Consider the following 16563-nt stretch of genomic DNA (forward strand, 5'->3'; position numbering starts at 1 on the left):
ACATAGGAAAGTGTGCAAATCTTATTTGTCACATGCAAAGTCATTGTTACTAGCAGTGGTGGGAAGTCCAGAGTAATTGTACTAACTAGAGAAACCTGTTGCAAGTTAGCATTCAACTGTTTTCAATAGTAAGGAGAAGAATGGAAAATATTTTCCAGAAGACCGTGTAGGATTGTTATTTCTTTGACTGTTATGGGACTTTCCGAGTGTCAGTGAGAGCTTAACATTTCATGGCCAAGTTTTTAGCAACAAATAAGGGGCTTTGACATTACCCTACAGGTTCACCTGGCGGTAGTCAATGTGGCAGGCACCAAGAGACTGCCTAAAGAAATCTCTTGGTGCCTGCCACATTGACCACCGCCAGTGGGCTGATATCGCCTCAAACCACGCATCTTGGCGCCTCACAATTCGGCGGGCAGCAACCTCCTTTGAAGAAGACCGCAGAACCCACCTCACTGACAAAAGACAAAGGAGGAAAAACCCAACACCCAACCCCAACCAACCAATTTTCCCTTGCAACCGCTGCAACCGTGTCTGCCTGTCCCGCATTGGACTTGTCAGCCACAAACGAGCCTGCAGCTGACGTGGACATTACCCCTCCATTAATCTTCGTCCGCAAAGCCAAGCCAAAGAAGAACAGGTTCACCAATATCTCAGTAAAATCGTTCATAAATACCAAGATAAAACGTGTGCAATATCTGTAAAAATTGCTTCAAAGAAGCCAATATTGGTCCTTCCTTGAAAAGTAAGTTGCAACATAACAAAAGAAAAGCAGGCTTGCCTATAGGTGGTTGACCATGGCATGATTGTTACTTGATTCTGCTTTATTTTCTGGCTCTAGTCGTTGTTGTTACCATTGAGAAACCCTGGGCAGCACAACAATCTTGCAGCGCAGTTTGAACCCTGTGCTGTCTGTAAGGAGTTTGTATGTTCTTACCCCCCCTGCCACCCCCCCCCCCCCACGTCTGTACTGTGGGTTTTCTCCAGGTGCTCTGGTTTCCTCCCACCCTCCAGATGAGGAGATGATATACCAGTGGGTGTTCACACTGGAAGACCAGGTGCACTGTAGTGGATCAACATTTTGGGATATAGCACTTAACATGGATTCATTGTGTAACAGAACAATCACCAGTAGCATTATTGAGGGGGGAAAAAATTGCTTTTTTAATGGCATGGTTGGAATTTTCAGAAGGTACTTTGACATGGTCTGAGGCAATAAAATTTCCAATAAATGTCTTTGTAGAGTAATTCTACCCCTTAAGCCTAAACTCATCTATTCTGGAAGCTAAAAATATAATTGACTCTTTACTTTGTACTTTTAGTGGATTGGATCCATGGCTAAAATTTCACCCACTGTCAAAGGGAGGGTCGTAAAATTGACACACCAAATGAAGTCACTTTACCCCTAATGGGTTTATCCCTTGCCAATTGGGTAACTATTCAAGATTTCAATTCATTTTAATTTGATCAAATTCTAACTATCCTATCTTAACTCTATGTCCAAAAAGTTAGCAAGAATACGTAGAAAATCTATTCTGAAAAGGCTTACTATGTCCAAAACGTTTTTACAAAATATCTTATTAAAGTATCTTAGATTTATTGCAACTACCAAACCAAATCTTTGCTTTTGGATTGCCAGGTGAAGTACATAGATAAATTTTTGATGGGGTAGAAGAGTAGGTGGCCAAGATGTTTTCCAGAATGTTGGATTCTTAGGCATTGTTTTCCTAGTGAACTGTCTTCAAGGAAAGAACTTTCAATTATATTGTATCATGCGTAACCTCGTGTTTATTGTATTTCTCATAGTTCTGGAGCATAGCTTTTCCCATATTTCATTTTTTATCTTTATGTTTAGATCTTGTTCCCACTTTTGTTTGGGTTTACAGCTTATTTCATAATTTATTTCTCTTGCAGCTTGATGTACATGTTTGTTATAAATCTTTTAATTATCATTGTGTCTGTAATCGCATATTCAAAGCTGCTTCCTTCTAGTAACCTCAGTCTGCTTCCCAATTTGTCCTTTAAGTAGGTTTTCAGTTGGTGGTATGCAAACATTGTACCATGAGTTATTCCACATTTGTACTTAATTTGTTCAAACGATAATAAATTATTTCCCAAAAAACAATTTTCTGTTCTTTTAATCCCTTTTTTCTCCCATTCTCTAAAGGAAAGGTTATCTATTGTGAAAGGGATTAGTTGATTTTGCATCAATAGTAATTTTGGTAGTTGGTAATTTGTTTTTTTTCCTTTCTATGTGAATCTTCTTCCAAATGTTGAGCAGATGGTGCAGTACTGTATTGTACCAGTTTTTCATCTCACTTATAAAGTATATGTTCTGGTACCTTCTCCCCTATTTTATCTAGCTCTATCCTGGTCCAATCTGGTTTTGCCATTATTTGATAAAAATCTGATAGATATCTTAATTGTGCTGCTCTATAATAATTCTTAAAGTTTGGTAGCTGCAAACCACCTTGTTTGTACCATTCTGTTAATTTATCTAGCACTACCCTCGGTTTTCCCCCTTTCCATAATAATTTCATTATTATTTTCTTTAGTTCATTGAAGAATTTCTCTGTTAAAGGAATTGGTAATGATTGAAATAGGTATTGTATCCTTGGGAAGATGTTCATTTAATGCAATTTACCCTTCCTATCAGTGTTAGTGGTAAATCTTTCCAATGTTCTAAGTCATCTTGAAGTTCTTCATTAATGGTTGATAATTTAATTTGTATAGATGGCCTAGATTATTATCTAGTCTAATACCTAGGTATCGGATTGCTTGTGTTTGCCATTTGAATGGTAATTCTTTTTTAAACTTTGTGAAATTCGCATTATTCATTGGCATCACTTCACTTTTATTTGTGTTGATCTTGTACCCCGATATTTCTCCATATTCCTTCAATTTCTTATATAATTCTTTTATTGATAATTCTGGTTCTGTTAAGTATACTATGATGTCATCTGCAAATAGACTGATTTTATATTCCCTCTCTTTTATTTTTATCCCTTTTATTTTATTTTCTGTCCTTATCAGTTCTGCCAATGGTTCTATTGCTAAAGTGAACAATGAGGGAGACAGTGGACATCCCTGCCTAGTTGGCCTGCTTAATTTAAATTGATTTGATATATATCCATTTACTGTCACCTTTGCCATTGGACCCTTATATAATGCTTTAATCCAATTAATATATTTCTCTGGTAGGTTAAACTTCTGTAATAGTTTGAATAAATAATTCCATTCTACTCTGTCAAAGGCTTTATCTGCGTCTAAAGCAACAGCCACTGTTGGCATCTTATTTACTTGTAATGCATGGATTAAGTTAATGAACTTACAAACATTGTCTATTGTTCATCTTTTCTTAATGCATCCAGTTTGATATATCATGCCCCAAAAGTTAAATAAATGGGACCCAACAGTATCAGATAGATGTTTTCACTGTAAGAAGGAAACGGGAACAACAGTACATGCAATTTGGGCATGTGAGAAATTGGAAAAGTTTTGAGAAGATCTAAATCAGGTATTAAATAAAATGACAAAATGCAACATACCAAAAAATCCAGAGATATTTCTCCTAAGTAATATAAGAAGTAAAGAATTAGGCCTCAAACTGGACAAAGTGCAAAAAAGATTTATTATGATAGCCTTAGCTGTAACAAAAAAATGTATAATGTCAACTTGGAAATCAGAAGAGAGCCTGAGAGTACAGCAATGCTACATGGAAATGAATAAATGTATTCCATTGGAAAAAATAACATATAATTTAAAAAATAAAGACACACTATTTGAACAAATTTGGGAACCATACATGGAACACAACAGAGAGGGCCTACCGCAGACCTCCACCCCCTTAAGTGATAGAATGAGAAGAAAACGAAATGAACTGACCCAGTGTGTAAAAGTAGATGACACAATTTTCTTGTTTATTTTCATTGTGTGATGACATTGTTTAATGGGTTTATTGTACTGTATATGTTGAAGGTTTAATGGGTTTGGAGGGGGTGGGAAGGAGGGAGGGAAGGGAGGGGAAAAAGGGGAGAAAATGACAAGAGGGAAATGTTTGTGTGTATTTTGATTAATATGGTTCACAGTGTGAAAAATAAAAAAATTTAAAAGCAGGAAGCAGCTTCAACATTTTCCATTTCCCCTGTACAAGCAAGAGTTGCCAGATAATTGTTTGAGGTTGCCTTGGGGAGCAAACCTACTACCACTCTCTGTCAAAACATCTGGAGCAACCCTTGCAGTTCACTCATGTTAGGAATTGTCTTTGAATGCCAATAACTGGCATCAAAACAGGTCAATTAGCCACACACAACTTGGAAACCGTATCCTATTAATAGCAAGATAACTTATGCCACTCAGAAACCACCAATGCTGCTTCTAGTTTCTTTTTTTTAAACTTTATTTAAAATTTTATAACATGAATGACATATAGAATTACATTTAAAAAAATTAAGAACAAAATAATAAAATTACAATACAGTATCAGTAATCTAAATAAACTATACCCTCCCCAATAATTATTACACATTAATAACCCAACTCAAATTAGTCCAACCCCCCCTTCCCCCCCAAAATAAAGAGTGAAGAATTAATAAAGTTAATAATATGTGAGAAAAAAAACCCACTTACAAAAAAAAACAAAAACATAACCGATTAAAATACTAACAAAAAGAAAAGTAATTAATACTAAGATATCAGACTTAAAAAACATATTTAAATCAAACTTAAATGCATATATTTAACAAACAGAGTTAAGATGAAACATATATTTAACTCAAACTTAATATAAAAAATTAGTAAATTAGAAACTTCTAGTTTCTTGGTGGTACAGAGTATTCCCAGCTTGTTCACATCTCAAGGGCTTTAGCATCATGACAAACTCTGTAATTTATGTTGCTGACTTATGTAGTTATCATCCAAATGTCATGATCGGTAGAATATGATAAATTGTAAATCATGGAACACTTTTTCTGGTTGTATCAGGGAAGAATAACTTACTAATAACTTGATGGCTTGTAGGTGGAGGCGAGTTTGAAGGTTCAAGAATGTCTTTCCTTTTTAACGTGGTCCCTTACTTTGCTCCTGTGGAGCTCAAAAATGCATGCCTATTGTGAAGATCACATCTCAACCATGTGCGTGCAAACTATCTTCAAGCCTCATGTTCCATTTATTATCCTTTCAATACTCTGGAGCACCAAGCATCTTGCATGAGAATAGTTGTTTTCTATGCTCTTTGGATCCTTGATGAGCAAATTCATTCTTTACCCCAGATCCCAGTGCTCATTGCAGCTCTGTCCCTGAGTATCCCAGTGACAGTCTTTGGAGTGGTTGAGATTTTGCTGCCTCTTCTGGATCCCCTTGAATAGCTTATAGGATTCTCTGACATCCATATCTCCAATAACCCTACTGAAAACTGGCAAGGGACCCGTAAACATAAATGTATTGGTTTTCTGCTTATTTCCATTTTGAAAGACCTGCATTGATGCATCTTAAAGTGTAGGTGATGGAGGATGGGTTGAAGGGGCCTTTCTGTGCTGCCATTGACCTTCCAACCTAATTCTGTGCCTGAGCATGCTCCCCATCTAGTATTACCTTCTATCATGTACTGATCATTTGTATCCTGGGGAGCAAGGTGATGATCCTTCTTTGCTACAAAAGCTTATTATGCAAGTTTAATCATTATTTTTATCTGTTGATTCTACCCACTGTCTAACAATAACAGCCTTCATGCTGCCTCTGACCATACCTCAAAAGTTGGCCATCTGGAGTTTTGGACTAAAGATTCTGATCTTGGGCAAAGATGCAGAATATGCATCCAAAACAATAATGTGATCTTCACAATAGGCGTGCATTTTTGAGCTCCACAGGAGCAAAGTAAGGGACCACGTTAAAAAGGAAAGGCATTCTTGAACCTTCAAACTCGCCTCCACCTACAAGCCATCAAGTTATTAGTAAGTTATTCTTCCCTGACACAACCAGAAAAAGTGTTCCATGATTTACAATTTATCATATTCTACCGATCATGACATTTGGTCTGCTTTAACCGTCACCCTGGCTACAAATGGATCGAGGTAGCTGGAAATCTGGAAAGGACCAGCCTTCCCTGTTCTTAACTGCCTTAGTAACTTGTACATATAATCATATACTCTCCATAACAAATCCAGATGAATTTCTTTTTATCACAAAGCAAGGACGTTTTCCTCTGCTTTTGCTGCCCATGCCCAGACGTGCTTTCGTACACCAACCTGCACAATTCTCCTACGTTCCTTGCATTAATGTTAGTAGTACATGAGCATACAAATATGATCATAAATTGGTTGCAGGCAGCTCAGCACCATTTGAATCAGAGTCATGTTTATTGTTAGGAACATGTCACAGAATTTGTTGCTTTGTGGCAGCAACATCGTGCAATAAATTACAATTCCGTAAATACAAGATGGGAGAAAAAAAGCTAGTGCAAAAGAAAAGAGAAAAAGTGAAATAGTGGCTGTCAGTGCGTTGTCCATTCAGAGCTCTGATGACAGTGGAAGAAGCTGTTTTTGTACTGTTGGCTGTGTGTCTTCAGGTTCTTGTACCTCCTCCCGGATGGTAGCAGTGAGAAAAGGGCATGCCTGGGTGGTGAGGGTCCTTAATGATAGAGGCTGCTTTCTGGAGACAACACCTCTCAAAGAGGTACTTAACAGAGTGAAGACTAATGTCCATGATGAAGCTGGCCAAGTGTACAACATTCTGTCCTGTGCATTGCTTCCTCCATATCAGTCAGTGATGTAACCAGTCAGAAAGCTCTCCATGGAACATCTGTAAAAGTTTGCAAGAGTCTTTGGTGACATGCAAATCTCCTCAAACTCCTAACAAAATAGAGCCACTGGCCTGCCTTCTTCATGATTGCTTTTACATGATGGCCTCAGGATAGATCTTCAGTGATGTTGAAAACCCAGGAATTTGAAGTTCCTTATCCTCTCCACTGCCGACCCCTTGATGAGGACAGGTTTGTGCTCTCTTGGCTTCCCCTACCTAAAGTCCACAATCAATTTCTTAATTTTGCTAGCGCTGAATGCAAGGTTGTTGTTGTGACACCACTCAACTAACTGAGCTATCTCCCTGCTGTACGCTTCCTCATTGCCATCTGTGATTCTGCACACAACTGTGATATAATTGGCAAATTTGTAGATCGCATTTGAATTGTGCTGAGTCGCACAGTTATGGCTGTAGAGAGAGTAGAGCATTGGGCTAAGCTCTCATCTCTGTAGTGTGCCTGTGTTGATTGGGGGTGATGTTATTACCAATCCACACTGACTGTGCTCTTCCAATAAGCAAGTCAAGTATCCTGTTGCAGAGGGACGTTCAGAGGCCCAGGTTTTGAACCTTCCTGACCAGTACTGAAGGGACAGTCATGTTGAAAGCTGAGCTCTAAGCTATAAAAGCTGATATAGCTACTGCTTTGACCAGATGATCCAGGCTGAATGGAGAGCCAGTGAGATTGCATCTGCTATGGAACAATTGTGGCGGTAGGCAAATTGCTGTGAATACAGGTATGAGTTAATTCTGGTCATGACCAACCTCTCAAAGGATTTCATCACAGTATATGTGAATGCTACTAGGCAATGGTCATTGTGGCTGCTTATTCTGTTCTTCATGGGTGTCGGTATATGAGATGCCCTTTGAAGCAGGTGGGAACCTCCAACTGCACCAATGAGAGATTGAAAATGTCTATGAACTGAATGGTTGGCACATACTCTCAGTACCCTGCCAGATATCCCTTTGAAAGATATTCTGACATTGGCCTCTAAATCAGATATCATGAGTTGCCAGCTTCTGCAGGAATTCTCATTGGTGCAGTTGAATTCTCCATTTCAAAACAAAGATAAAAGGTATTCAGCTCATTGGGAAGTGAAGCATCACAGCCATTTTTGATGTTAGACTTCGTGTTTTAAAAATGTAATGGCCCGCAAGCCCTGCCATAGCTGGCGAGTATCTGATTGTGTTTCTAACTTCACTCGGAATTGCTTCTTTGCTGTTAAGATAGCTTTCAGTGCCATAACTGTACAAGAAGTTGATGAGACCACACTTGGAATGTTGTGCACAGTTCTGATCACCCAGCTGTAGGAAACATATCATTACACTGAATGGGCACAGAAAAAAATTAGTGCGAATGTGACTGGGAGTATTCGGCTTGAATTGTAAGGGGAGGCTAGGGAGGCTAGAACATTTCTTCCGGAAGTGTAGAGATATGGTGAAAAGGAAGAGATTTGAAAGGTATCTAGTGATTCCCAAGGGAGGTGGTAGAAGTAAAGATGATTGTAATGTTCAAAAGACATTTAGACAAGTAAGGGGATAGAAAAGGTTTAGGGGGATATGGGTTGTAGGCAGGCAGGCGAATGTGATGAGCTTGATCAGCACAGATAATTTGGGCTACAGAGCCTGCTTCTCTGTGAGATAAGATTGACTCTATGATCTTAGGTTTGCCCTTCATAATTTTATAATCCTCTATAAGGTCACTTTAGGATTACTTTAAATGTGTGATTAACAGCCCATCTGATAGTTGAAACTCTTTGTCTCCATCAACTGTCGTGAATGGTCTCCAGGTTCTCAACATCAGCCTCTTCAAATTAAGCAGTCAGAGATCCCCAGGAATGAGTGATATTGCTGCAGTTTGTTAACCATTTTCTTCACAATTTAACTTATGGTAGTGGTCAGTGAGCGTGCATAACTATTTAGAGCAGGTTTTGCACAGGGAGTGTTAAATCTTGAGAAAAATCTTGCAGGGAGTTAATGTTCATAATAGATACAAGCACAGTATTCAATCTCTCTCATGTAATGTTGAAAGATAAGGTCAATGTAAATTGCATTAGCACAATATAGAACATCGAAGAGTGCAGCATGGTACAGGTCTGTAGGCCCATAATGACCTGTATAAACTTACTCCATGATCAATCTGACCCTTCCTTCACTCACAGCCTATAATCCTCCATTTTTTCCTGAATCCACGTGTCTATCTAATAGTGTTTTAAAAGTCTCCATTGTACCAGTCTCTCCCACCACCCTGGCAGTACATTCCATGCCAGCCACCCACGTTCTATATAAAAAGAAATATATCTGGCTTAGTACTTTCTGAAGAGGGGGAAAATTATTCCAGATACACGAGAATAAAAACTCTACAAGCAAAACTTCTGAAATCTTGAGTCTGTCAAATGTTTTAAAAACTGTTGTGACAAACTGCTTGATCAGTTCAAATCTGTTAAATTGAGATATACCAAGAAACTTTATAGTAAATCACATTGAAATCAGCCATGAAATATTTTCAAGCTTCAAAATAATGAGTGAAATTATTTTCTCCAAGTGAAAAACATTTGAATAAAAGACAATAACAGGGGATATATAATCTTTGTGTCGTGTAAATTTTAGAACAGAATAGTGGGTAGCTGCCATTTAACCACAAGTCCTGATGACACTATAACTTTAAGGCTGTGAATTGTGGCGGGAGTCCAGCATTAAAGTAACAGCCTGAATTAGTTAGCAGTATTTATTGATGCACTGAGGATGGCAGCATTATTGGGATAATTTAAATAACCATAAAACAATTACAGCATGGAAACAGGCCATCACAGTACTTCTTGTCTATGCCAAAACACTTATACTCTTCTAGTCCCACTGACCTGCATTCTGCCATAACCCTCCATACCTTTTACAACCATATACCTATCCAACTTTTTCATAAAAGATAATATTGTACCTGCTTCCACCACCTCCACCGGAAGCTCATTCCACACGGACACCACTCTCGGAGTAAATAAGCTCCCCCTTGTGTTATACCTAAACTTTCCCCCCCCCCTCACCCCCATCTCTCAGCTCATGCCCTCTTGTTTAAATCTCCCCTATCCTCAATGGAAAAATTCTATCCACATCTATCTATCCCCCTCAAAATTTTAAAGACCTCTATCAAATCCCCCCTCTGCCTTTTACACTCCAAGGAATAAAGACCTAACTTGTTTAATCTTTAGCTGAAGCCCAGGTATCATTCTGGGGAATCTTCTCTGTACTATCTCTATTTTGTTCACATCCTTCCTATAATTTGGTGACCAGAATCGAACACAAATTTGGCCTCACCAATGCCTTGTATACATAGGAACGTAGGAAGTAGGAACAGGAGTAGGCTAAAAATGGCCCATCGAGCCTGCTCCGCTATTCAATACGATCATGGCTGATCTAATTTATGACCTAACTCCACCTACCTTCCTTCTCCCCATATCCCCTAATTCCTCTATCATGTAAAAATTTATCTATCCGAATTTTAAATATGTTTAATGAGGCAGCCTCAACCACTTCTCTGGTTAGAGAATTCCAAACATTCACTACTCTCTGGGGAAAACTATTTTTCCTCATCTCTGTCCTAAATCTACCTGAATCTTGAGACTGTGTCCTCTTGTTTTAGTTTCCCCGGCCAGCTCAAAAAACCTTCCTACAACTATCCTATCCATACCCTTCATAATCCTATATGTTTCTATAAGATCTCCTCTCATTCTTCTGAACTCGAGCGAATACAATCCTAGACGATTTAATCTTTCATCATAAGTCAACCCCTTCATCCCAGGGATCAACCTAGTAAACTTCCGCTGGACCGTCTCCAAAGCCAGTATATCCTTCCTCAAATATGGAGACCAGAACTGGACACAGTACTCCAGGTGAGGTCTCACCAGTACCTTATACAGTTGCCACATTACCTCCCTACTCCTGAATTCAATTCCTCTAGCGATGAAGGCCAACATTCCATTTGCCTTCTTAATCACCTGCTGCACCTGCAACCTAACTTTTTGCGATTCATGCACAAGCACTCCCAAGTCCCTCTGCACTACAGCATGCTGTAGTTTTTCACCCTTTAAATAATATTCAGCTCTTTTATTTTTCTTGCCAAAGTGGATAACCTCACACTTACTAACATTGTACTCCATCTGCCAGACCAGCTTAACTATATCCCTCTGCAGCCTCTCCACATCCTCATTACAATTTGCTCTTCCACTCAATTTGGTGTCATCCGCAAACTTGGCTACACCACATTTTGTCCCCTCCTCCAAGTCATTAATGTAAATGATGAACAGTTGTGGGCCTAACACTGACCCCTGCGGCACCCCACTTACCACTCTCTGCCAACCTGAAAAACTCCTACTTATCCCGACTCTCTGCCTCCTGTCAGACAACCAATTTTCAATCCAGACCAATATACTTCCCCGGACTCCACTTTCCTGTATCTTACTGAGAAGTCTCTTGTGCGGCACCTTAGCAAACGCTTTCTGGAAATCCAAATATACAACATCAACCTGTTCCCCTCTATCCTCTGCACCCATTATATCCTCAAAGAATCCTAACAAGTTTGTCAAACAAGATCTTCCCTTTCTAAAACCATGCTGCGTCTGCCTGATTGAACCCTTACATTCCAAAAGTTTCACTATTTCATCTTTAATGACGGCTTCAAGCATTTTTCCAACTACAGACGTCAAGCTAATTGGCCGATAATTTCCAGTCTTCTGCCGACATCCCTTCTTAAAAAGTGGCGTGACATTTGCTGTCTTCCAGTCTGCCGGGACCTGCCCAGAATCCAAGGAATTTTGGTATATGACCACCAATGCATCAACTATAACTTCTGCCATTTCCTTCAGAACCCTTGGATGCATGTCATCAGGACCAGGTGATTTGTCTGGCTTTAGTCCCATTAGTTTCTGTATAATTCTAACTCTTATACTCTTTGCTCTGATTTATAAAGGGCAGCATTCCAAAGGCCTTCTCCACTACCCTATCGACCTGAGATTGCACTTTTAGAGAACTGTGCTCCATTATTCCTAGATCTCTCTCTCTGTTCAATTGCATTCTTTAACGCCCTACCATTTACCATGTATGTCCTATTTTGATTAGTCCTACCAAAATGTAGCACCTCACACTTGTCAGCATTAAATTCCATTTGCCAACTTTTTTTAACTTGCCCAAATCTCTCTGCAAGATTTGAAAACCTTCCTCACTATCCACAACACCACCTATCTTCGTAACATCTGCATACTTACTAACCCAATTTACTTCCCCATCATCTAGATCATTAATGTATATTATAAACAACAATGAACCCAGTACAGATCCTTGAGGCACACCACTAGCAACTGGCCTCCAACCTGACAAACAGTTATCCACCACCACTCTCTGGCATCTCCCATCCAGCCACTGTTGAATCCATTTTACTGCTTCCATATTCACACCTAACGATTGAACATTCCTAACCAACCTTGCATGTGGGACCTTGTCAAAGGCCTTACTGAAGTCCATATAGACATCATCCACTGCCTTACCCTTGTCAGTTTTCCTGGTAACCTCTTCAAAAAATTCAATAAGATTTGTCAAACATCTTTCACACACAAATCCATGTTGACTGTTTCTAACCATATCATGTCTATCCAGATAATTATATAAATAATCTCTAAGAACATTTTCCATTAGTTTGCCAACCAATGACGTCAAATTTACAGGCCAGATAATTGTTTGGTTTTATCCTTGAACCCTTTTTATAGAATGGAACAATATGTACAATCCACCAATCCTTCGCCACCATCCCCATTGCTAATGACATTTTAAATATTTCTGTCAGAGCCCCTGCTATTTCTGCGTTGACTTCCCTGAAAGTGCTAGGGAATATCCTGTCAGTACCCGGAGACTTGTCAACCTTTATATTTCTTAAAAGCTCTAGAACTTGCTCCTCTTCAAATATTGATTCATTGACTTTTTTTTTATTGGAGAGAGAACTTGATGGTAGAGATTTTAAGATCTCTTTCCTTCCTTCCATCTGAAAATGACTGAAAAAGAGTTAAATGCTTCTTTTGACAGAAGCCATAGGAATATTGTGCAAAGAAATATGACAGATTGACATTTTTAAAAGTCTTGATCCCTCCTCAACTACTATTGACAACAGGTGGTTTAGCTGCCATTAGTTACCGAGACAGAGGTGCACCAAAGAAGAGGTACAAGGACTGCCTAAAGAAATCTCTTGGTGCCTGCCACATTGACCACCGCCAGTGGGCTGATATCACCTCAAACCGTGCATCTTGGCGCCTCACAGTTCGGCGGGCTGCAACCTCCTGTGAAGAAGACCGCAGAGCCCACCTCACTGACAAAAGACAAAGGAGGAAAAACCCAACACCCAACCCCAACCAACCAATTTTCCCTTGCAACCGCTGCAACCGTGTCTGCCTGTCCCGCATCGGACTTGTCAGCACAAACGAGCCTGCAGCTGACGTGGACATTACCCCTCCATAAATCTTCGTCCGCGAAGCCAAGCCAAAGAAAAAAGTTTTTTTGGATTCTGAGCTGAATGCTAAAAGACATGCCAGACACTTGTAGTTCCAGCTAATCCACTGCTAAACCTCTTGGGGATTGCTGGTTGTTATTTCTGCACTACCTGTTATTTGGCGATCCATGAGAATAACCCAGTGATAGGATCTTTCTTTCTTCCAATAAATAGTTTAATGGTTTTTAAATGTATCTGTGACAGTCTAAAGTTTTTTTTAAATGCATGCAGTGATAGAAAACAACCTAAAATACTTATATTCTTTTGAATTTCATTTAGTCTAGTAAGCAGTTAATTTAAGCACAAAATTAAAGAACTGATATTAACAGATTAACAAAACCTTAAAAGTACTTTTTCTCTGTGACTTCTCATCTGTTTGCCATATGAGGAGTTTGAAGAGAGCCTTCTAATTACAACTTTGTTCAGGAATGTTATCACAGCCCCATCAGTCATGTATGCAAACATTAACCAAGGACATCATCCTGAAACCAAGACTCTGATTAACAACTCAAACACCAGAGCATTGTTTGGGGCAGTGTTTATTGTACATATAAAATACTTCATACACTGATATGATGTCTCCTTATGATTTTAAGAGTACTGGTGTTTAAGGGAATGATGCTTGTTAAGAGATTTCATTCTGCATCAAAAGGCTGTAGGGTGCATATAATTTTCATTTTGTTCATAGAAATCAGTTGCAAACATAAGTTTCCTGCATTAAGCATGATTTTAAATAAGATTTCCACTGAATTTTCATTATATTAGTATTTAACTCAATGCAAGGGTTGATGAGCATTAAATCAGAGCTTCCTCCCGAGTAATAATGGGCAACTCAGCCATTAACTGCTGTCAAAATTCTCTGCCCTTAACACCTTAACTCTGTCTCTCAAGGTGCATTGATTTAAAAAGTCCCTACCTCGTAAATGGGTTCCCTATGCCTTATCCTGTGGAACGTTCTTCCCTGATGCCTATACATGGAAGAGGAGGTTAAGGGACAGGCACCTGTCTTGATTGACAGGTCATTGGTGGAGAAGGTTAATACCTTCATGTTTCTGGAATTCCACATATTAGAGGACCTCTCCTGTGGAGCCGGTACATTGAGGCAGCCGTGAGGAAGGCACAGTAACACCTCTACTTTCTAAGAGAGTCTGAGGAAATTTGTTACGTCACTGGAGACATAACAACATGTACGGATGCGCTGTGGAAAATACACTGACAGGTGTAACTCAACTCAACTGCCCAGGAACAGAGAAGCCACAGAAAGTGTAAAACATCGCCAGGTCCATTACGGACATTGATCCCCTATATATTGAAGGCGTCTATTTGAGGCACTGCCTGAAGAAGGCAGCCAACATCATAAATGATTGCCATCATCCTGCTTATTTTCTCTTCTCATTGCTAATCCTCAAGCAGGCGGTGAAGCATCTCCAGGTTTTTTTTCCATCAGTTATCAGGCTCTTCAACCTCCCAGTACTATCCAAACCTTAACCTATTTAAAATGACAAAAAGTTGTCTGTATGATTGAAACATCACTTTTTTTCCCTAACTGCAAATGTGAAAATTTATTTAATCCTTTAATATTTATAATGTATTTTTCTTTCTCAGAATATGTTGTAATTTTAATTTGTACTATTGTAGTTGGTATATCTAGAAGCAGCAAGAAGTTTGGTGCATCTGTACATTATACAAATCCAGTCCTGTCATTTAGATTGCCTTCTGGGTATTCCTTCAGTCCTCTCAGTAGAGCAGCATGTTTGGAATAAATGATCTACAGTTGATGCTCAGCTTTAACAGATCCTTAAGATTCAAAGACTTGATAGGTTAAACGTGTGTGGGTATGCATCTTTACACATTGAAAGATTTTTTCTTAATTCATGCTTTCTGCATTATTTGATTGCATGTGTGTTTCATAGCTGTTCAATTCAAAGGATAAAACTGCTTTTACCTATAATAAAAGTTTGTGTAGTACCTTCCATGATATGAAGATGCCCTCAAATAGTTTTAATTGCATTCTCCTCATGTTTTTGCAACAAAACCTCTGGTGATATGTCTGTAGAAAGTGGAATCCTCAGTTCTTTATATCAAGCCTCCTTATCACAGCCTCCTGGCATTCAAATCTGGAGAATCAGACTTTAGTTGAATTTATATTTTTGGAAGATTGAAGTGTTATTCATTCTGAGATAAGAAAAGATTATTCTGTTTATTTAAAATAATGCTCAGCAGTGTTTACAGAAGTGTATTATTAATACAAGTTTCAGTAAGGCTCTTTAAGTAAATGTACAATATTTACATAGTATTGAATGAAAAACTCAAGTGCAAATATTTCCACAAGGTTAAAACCTAATGTCCTATTTTAACAATAGAATTGTGTACAGTATTGGCCGTCTTCCTTACCCATAATCCCCCATTCCAGTGGGTAAGAAAGACAGCCATTGCTCCCAGACTCGCGTATTGAGCTGACACCGGGAACTGGAGCAGCATGTCACGACAGCAAACTCCACCCCCCCCCCCCCCCCCCCACCCCCATCAGATCGTGGCAGCACCCCACACCCACCTCCCAATTCATGAAAGCGACACGTCAAGGCACCATCGAGCCCCTACATTGAACCATCTGGGCTTTTCCTGTGACACATTCACGTAAACGCTGGCGTCACCAGAGTAACTGTATGCACCATTTCCCCTTTCAAATTGGTGGAGGAGGATGCCTGGGGAAGTTTTACTGGGTTCCCTGACCACCTCCAAGGTAGGTCTGGGGCCCGGGTGGATTTTGACTGGGCTTGCCCAGTATAGCCCTTTCAAATAGCCCTGTACCTGGGTCTTCAACCTAGTAAATTGCCCGGTTAACTCCATTTGAAAGGCCCTATTGTATTTATTTTTCTGATATGGTTCACATCAAATGACTATCCAAGGAAATAAAAGAAATACTGGGTTATTTTCAGTTTCTTAAAGAATGAGCAGCCCTTGACAGTGATATTTTGTTCTCATAATTTCAGGTATCAGTATTATCTCCAAGTAAAGAAAGATGTGCTGGATGGACGACTTCCCTGTACATTGGAGCAAGGCATCAGGCTCGCTGGTTTAGCTGTTCAAGGTCAGTGTAAGATTGCAGAATGCCTGCATTTTCATCTTTGGTTCCAGAAAAAGTTTATTTTCTGAAATAAATGCAGTGTGATGAATTTAATTCAAGTAGTTTATAATGTAGTCACTAAATTCCCAATCAATTTATCTATACTGTCTCT

General features: G+C 39.2%; 1 protein-coding gene across 6 annotated transcripts in view; it reads left to right on the top strand.

The window, feature by feature from the left end:
- Positions 1-16563, top strand: part of LOC138760566 (tyrosine-protein phosphatase non-receptor type 14-like) — a 282028-nt gene that overhangs the window by 186599 nt on the left and 78866 nt on the right. For 5 of the 6 annotated variants that reach the window (XM_069931296.1, XM_069931297.1, XM_069931300.1 and 2 more), the window contains one exon: positions 16318-16415. In XM_069931296.1, the coding sequence (XP_069787397.1) occupies positions 16318-16415 (98 nt within the window). Of the gene's footprint in view, positions 1-11495; positions 11684-16317; positions 16416-16563 lie in introns of those variants that run through there. The other variant, XM_069931301.1, reaches the window with a different exon arrangement.

Source organism: Narcine bancroftii, chromosome 4, assembly GCF_036971445.1.
Source record: "Narcine bancroftii isolate sNarBan1 chromosome 4, sNarBan1.hap1, whole genome shotgun sequence".
NCBI lineage: Eukaryota > Metazoa > Chordata > Chondrichthyes > Torpediniformes > Narcinidae > Narcine > Narcine bancroftii.